Source organism: Chinchilla lanigera, unplaced genomic scaffold (genome assembly GCF_000276665.1).
Source record: "Chinchilla lanigera isolate Chin_1 unplaced genomic scaffold, ChiLan1.0 scaffold00010, whole genome shotgun sequence".
NCBI classification, from domain to species: domain Eukaryota; kingdom Metazoa; phylum Chordata; class Mammalia; order Rodentia; family Chinchillidae; genus Chinchilla; species Chinchilla lanigera.
Window position 1 is genome coordinate 19,805,820 of NW_004955411.1, and position 7,073 is coordinate 19,812,892.

Consider the following 7,073-nt stretch of genomic DNA (forward strand, 5'->3'; position numbering starts at 1 on the left):
ATGGGCAAGTGTCTGTACATAGTAAGTTATCAGGAAAATTCAGTTATGGGCACTATTATAGCTCTCACCCCACCTAACCTAACTAGGAATTGCAAATATTGCAACTGTGGAGATATCAGTATGGCAGATATATAAACTCCTTTGAGTGTTGCATTATGCTTTATAAATTATAAGCTAAATGTGACACAAGCAATGTAACTCTACTGGATTATTCAGGACATAAAAATGACAAAATAGCTACCCATTTTGAAGACCCCTGCTACATTGTTTTCAACAGAAAATAATGGCCAATCCTTTGGTCACATAATGCTATGTCAGAAAAAAGCAAGTATTACAAAATAAAGAAAAAGATTTCTTAATTGATTTTCTATTACTGTACAAAACAAATAGGAAATACCCAACTGATACATGGCCAGTAGTTACAACTTTAATGTGGTCCTCAATAATGTCACTTATAGGAAAAACACACATAATATTTAATCCAGAAAACGACATCTTCCACAGAAGTAACAGATATTTATAAAGTAAAATGTCATGATTTTTAATCAAAATTGGATTATTTTCTAAAAGATAACCTAAAAGTTTGTAAATGTATTTGTTTGCATTCTGTCTGTCAGTGGAGCTCTCGTTAACAGTGTCCTTAACCTTCAATTTTCTGCTATTGAATGTCCACACAATACGGGCTTAAGAACAGAAGGAATCACATCTCTGATTAATGTCACTTCAGTCATCCCAGGCTAACGTGGACCTGTCTGCTTTCCACCTTTAAAGCCCGTAAGCCTCACATGCAACCATCACCTTCCATATAAGCAAACATGATAAACAGGACAGATTAAATTTTATTAACAGAGATCATTACTGCAGATATCACCAACATTTACTGCATACCACTGTAGGCGATCATTAAAGTGCCTGACTTTGTTTAAGATCTACTGAATTCAGCAGCTAGTACAAAGCAGATTAACCTGTTCATGTAATTATTATTACTTAAAATGCCTGACATTCAAATAGAAAAAAATGTAATGTAGAATTTTAGTAGCACATGGTACTTACGTTCACAGGTATCTCCTTTCTGTTGGTAGCCCGCTTTGCAGATACATTTTCCAATGGGCACTAACCACTCTCCTTCTGCACTGCAGTGCATCCTGGGGGAGTTTTCCGCCTCTTCCTCAGCACTGCTGACACATGTCCCTCGTACCTCAACTAAAGAGGAAAATTCTGAACCAGTCACTGTATCTGGAAAGATAGCTAAGTTCTCAATAATGGACCAGCACTTCTTGTAATATACCTTGACAGAAACCAAAGCAATGCAAGCCCCTACATCCTGAAAGGCAAGATAGAATCCCTTTTTGGACAAAGGTCCAATCTCTCTCACCTCAGTGTTAAGCTTCATCTTTCTTTCACCAAGGTCACCTTGGGTAAAACTTTCATCGGCAGCAATGGTGTCTATTTTTACGTAGAGATTTTCTCTTATATTCCTGCCAGTGTCGTAGTCTGTTTCATAATAGTACAAATTAAAGGTTTCTTTGCAAGTTCCCAGCACTCCAGGAAGACTATTACAATCCCTCAGGGTGAATTTCAATTCTACAAAAATCCTTTGTGCATTGCCTTTCGAAATCCAGTTAGTCCGCAGCCAGTTGTTTTGGTTGGGTTCCATCACCTGGCATACCTGGTAGGTTCGTATCGGAGTATAGTTCTCATCCAAACCACTAATTTCTTCCCACTGTAAAATTTTTAAAAAGTCCATCAGTTATTCAATAAAATATAACATTTTGCTTTACAAAGTACTTGAACAATCTTTACATCGCAAATGTGGATATTTCAGTTATGTTATCTCCTGTCCTGGTAAACACCACAAGCTCTAAGAAAAGATAAAAACCCTATTTCACCTTCATGATGGTAGAACATCATTTATGTCACTTGAATATTTCACTTCATTTCATATCTGTTTACCAGTATATTAGCATTTCATTGTTTTCTTGTGTCTGTATTGTCTACTGAGATTCTAATTTTTATAATTTAAGGTTCACAATTATTTAAATTACTACTTAAGCTATAAGGCATGGCAGAATATCTGATACTTCAGTTGACATTCTGAAGTGTCCCTGATACAGCTAAATTCAGATTACCTAAAAGTATTCAGAAGAAAATGCCAAGAGCATTGCAACACTTTTCAGAGCTATTTATTTATTCTAGTATTATATTGAATGTTGTACATAATGCCACATAAATATAAATTAACAGATTTAAAAGTGGGATTCATCTTTATAAATGATTGGTTTTCACTGACAACCAATGTACATGCCACACCATGCATCAAATTGGATCGTATTTAGTAAAAAGCTTCCCTCAAGGAAACAACAGTTGTTTAAAAATGTCCATTCATATTTGGATGCAAAGTGTAATACAATCAAACTCATACAGTATATTGTCCAAAAATAATTTAGAAATAATTTCAAAGATTATTGAACCATGTGTAATATTTCCTCTTTGTGAGTGAATAAACTTATTTCATCTAACATCCTCAAAACCCTAAAATAATAGTAATTTATGTTATTTCTTACTATTCCTACAAAATTTCCCACTTAACATTTAGGATATCATGATAGTGAAGTTTCATTTACTTGTATTCATTTCTCCAATAAGGTGGGCGGTTATGCCTCTGAGCTATATCCCCAGCTCTCACTTCTCCAATAAGAAATGCCAAGTACAAAAAAATTATTCTAATCTAAAGTCACATAAGATGCAATGTTTTAACTATTATTTCAAAAAAAAAAAGATGAAAAGCTAAAATAATGAGCATTTGCTAAGGCATTTTATTTGCAAAATCTGATTAAGGTATTAATTGATTTAAATGACCTGTATAGTATTAATATCTACATGTAAAACTGGTTATGAGAAATTAAGAGAACAAATTAGTTCAAGAAGTTCTTATGTAATGACTCTATAACGTTTGTTACATTATATTATACCGTTTTAATAATCATCAAACATCTTCAAATACAGCAGAGGCCCAATTTTCATTTTCTTCTTTTACTTAGAGCAGATTTTGTTTCTGACTAGTTCACAGTATTCACTTTTCCCCTCTTTTTCCTTTTCATTGAGCAGCTTATAGTCTGTTTAAATGGCATTCGGCCACATATAGCCAAACCCATCCATTTGCATAGGTAGATTTAATCTCTTAACTAGATTAAAATTATTAAAAGAAGTAAAACTAGTAATGATATAGACCACAAAAGCCAAAGCTCCAAAGGCAAATTTGATCTTTGTGACAATCTCTCAGTTGGAAGAAACAAAGGCTAATTATCTTGAGATATATCTCAAATGTTCCTCTATATAATTGGAAAATTATCTTATTCCATTTATGAAGCAACAATTTTACTACCTATGATAGCCATAAATATTTTAATTTTTATTCAAAGATTGTATTCTTGAGGGGAAATTTTGAAGAAAATCTCAATAGAGGTAGCAAATAGTGAGACCACATAAATACATTTAATGCCACTCATGTTTTATTATCTCACTTTCTAAGACTGCCGTAATTTCCAAAAAATGACACTATTGGGAAAAGTATCTTAATTCAGACACTTCACTTTTATAGCATGCTTATAAAAATATTTCCCCAAACTTAGATATTAGTAACAATTTCTTCCTGTTAGCTCTTTAGTCACATATAAACAAATCTTTGTCATTTGTGAAAAATGTTATTGATCTTTTTCTAATATTATCTGTTGATTCCTACAGATACATAGGGTTAACTGATAGTTCAAAATTCTCTGGACTGATTAAATGCCCATTAGAGTCCAAGATAACATTGACAGTCATAATTTATCATTCTGTGGATTACATGGATGATATACTACAATCATATATCAGTTTACTTCTCTTCAAAGAAAAAACTATCCTCTATCTCTATTTGTTTTAATTGATGGATGGTAGAAAATGGGTTACATCTGTCACTGGCAAGACAGGTGCTTCATTTTTCATCATGAATGTCTCTTTAGAATGTACATTATTTAACTTATAGAAACCATTTCATTTTCAAGGAAAGTATTACATTCATATGTCAAATTCAGTGTATTTTTATATTTAATCTGTTAAATGTTTGTCACTTTTTCACAATTTATTGTGACCAATACAGATAACTACAGTAAGAAGCAATTTCTCAAAACTTAATTTAATGAAAAGTCTGAGTATTTAATCAGATTGTTCACACTTTGCATTCTTAAACTGGCTTTCAGTTCATGATATGCTGATTTTATGATGTTGTTTTTGTACTCTAAAATCCCTTACAGAGCTCAATTTTTCTGTTTGCAAAATCTGTTACAGGCTTTCTATCCTTACTTATATATCGTGTTCTCTTGACCCCAGATTTCCTCATGTGAAAATAACCTTAAGTAAAAGTGGGATATGCTCTCCTTTCTCCAAGCCCTCTCCCTTAATAAGGAACAAAAAATTCTCTCCAGTCTCATATTTAAAAATAAGACCTAAGACATAGATATTAAACTATATTGAAGTAATATATATATTTATGAATATATAAAAAATAATGGTGAACAGTTTTTAGGATTCACTTACAGTTTGTTAGACTTTTATTGGGCAACTTTCACTCATTTATCACAGCAAGTTTCTACTGTAATATGGCATATTCTGCCATCACTTCTGATTAATAGCAGCAGAACATATGACATAAATTTAGACATTCTAAATAATATTTCCCAGCAAACTACATGCCATACAGTTAACATATTACATTTTTAGTTAACTTATAGAGTATATTCTAAGTGATATTAAAACTATTTTTTAAAGAAAACAGATTACATACTGTTTTAAAGAATTACACACAACCTACCTGGGGATTATACCACAGAAGTATAAAGCAGCTAAAGAGGTTTTAAGTGAGTTTGTGCAAGGAACGTTTCCTGTAATTAGTTAGCATTTATAGCCTGGAGCCTTATTATTTCACCACAATAAGAACTCAAAAGACTACAGTTAGAGGAATATTTTTTCCATTTCCCCAAATTCTAACTATTGCTTCTACACTCAGAGAATTAAATGTCTCATAACACAACAAAATCCTGAACAACATATCTGGAACTAAAAGTGTAACTGTAAGAATGTGAATAATTACCCTGGGAGGAGGGTTTTTTCTTACTTTCAAAAATAAACAGTGAGCTATTTTATGAGGAGCCATACATACCCCATTGGGTGGAGAGGAAATCCATTCCAATTCTGTCTGTTGTGCTTTCGAATCCAGCAGTAGTACTAAAAAAGAAAGTTTTAGTTTCAAATGTTACGTGAAAAATTTGAACACATCTGTATATATTTTAAAGATGACTCTAATTTGTGCACAATTATCACTTGATGACTTAGGACACACAGTTACTTCCATAAATGAATGGTGCCATGAATGACCCTTATTCAAACATATTTCAATTTCTGAGAGACAAAAGATGTTAAAATGTCAGTATTATATTCGTTATAATTTAATCAAAATTATTAAAATCAATTTTTAACTGCAAGAATAACACGAAAGTGAGGGTAAAAATTGATAGGTGATGTTGATTGTATAGTAATTATATTTCATACTGTGTAAACGATTGGGCTCTCCAAACTTTGACAAATATAACAGCATGAACGTAATAAGATATGATTCGCATATTACTCTTCAGCCAAGCACTGATTTGTAATATTCTGCCAACACTATTTGCTGTTGCCACTTGAGAATTGGAAATTATTTAAAAAAAACTTTCTGTACATATTGTTTTCTCTTATGTCAAAGTGAATACAGAAATATTACAAACTATGTCAAGCAGCATTAACACGAGAAAACAAATTGTCTATAATCTACAAGATATTTTTTTTCAATTACTTACACACCAGCTTTCATTTTTTATTTCTAAACATTTTACTGCGTTCGCTCACTCTCAACTTGGTATATTTTAAACTCTGAATTGACTTCTAAAAATAATTTTATTCCATTTCACGCCATCAAAAAACATTATGCAATAAATTTAAATATTTATGCAAAGGATCACAAATACGATTATTATGAGAATGCATTAGTATGTCATACAGTAAAACGCGTCCCACTTCCAGTTTGATGTACTTTACTGCTTTTTTGGACAATTACTCTCCTAAAGATCTTATTCTTTTGACCAAACTCGTTTCAGAGTTAAGCAAATTGGTGCACTTTAACAATATTTATCTGACTTTTATGGCATCTTAGCCAACGCCTTTAGGAAATTTGTACAGAAATAATCATGATATATTTTAAGTACGTAAATATGCTTAACGTCAACCCCAGTCGAGGGTTAAAATTTTGACTGAAAATATGGACTTATATTAGCTTTTAAATACTGAACAGCTCTCAGTTGAGGGGGCGGTGTACACTATTTGAGAGGTAATGAAAATGTATTATGCTGAAGAAACACAGGTACAGCTGATTATGTATTGGACTCCTTCCCACTAGTCAAAGTTATTTCCTGTCAGGGAGAGTAGATGGATCTAGAGCCATCAGTTTTTGTTTTAGTATTTTACACTTAAATTGTCCGGAAGACTATGTCACAAAAACCTTAATCACAAACATTTGACTCCTTTTCAATTACAAAATACAAACGTTTATACCACACCAAAGAGTATCTTAATTTGGAACAGCTTCGGACCCGTTCATTCAAATGTGATTTTTAAGTTTATTTCCTCCCTCAACAAGAGATGATGCCCAGGGAAACGATTCCAAGTACTCTTCTTTTGACTGTTTTATTTGTTTTCATAACAGACAACGTGATTGTAAATCCAAGTCACATTTGAGTCCAGCGAATTTACTACGATTATAGTTCACTGCCCTTCCGTCACCCCTCTGCTCAGCCGGCCAGGGAGAAGCCAGAGACCAGAACCAGGGGGTGACTGCAAAGAAGGAAACTAGCAAATTAAGACAAAACAGCACGGGCGGGGCGCGGTCCCTCGGCAGCAGCTCCGCAGCGATCGGGGGCCTCGGGCCGCGCTCCCCGGAGTCCTCCGCGCGTGCTCTCCCTGGGCGCCCGGGGCGCGCCGTCGCCGAGCGGCGAAGCCCG

At 33.6% G+C, this 7,073-nt stretch overlaps 1 protein-coding gene across 4 annotated transcripts in view; it reads right to left on the reverse strand.

The window, feature by feature from the left end:
* The window catches only part of Epha7 (EPH receptor A7), a 163,273-nt gene that overhangs the window by 153,674 nt on the left and 2,526 nt on the right, over positions 1–7,073 (reverse strand). For all 4 annotated transcript variants that reach the window (XM_005377772.2, XM_005377771.2, XM_005377770.2 and 1 more), the window contains exons 2-3: positions 5,201–5,265; positions 1,054–1,723 (exon numbers count right to left, since the gene is read on the reverse strand). In XM_005377772.2, the coding sequence (XP_005377829.1) occupies positions 1,054–1,723; positions 5,201–5,265 (735 nt within the window). The remainder of the gene's footprint in view (positions 1–1,053; positions 1,724–5,200; positions 5,266–7,073) is intronic.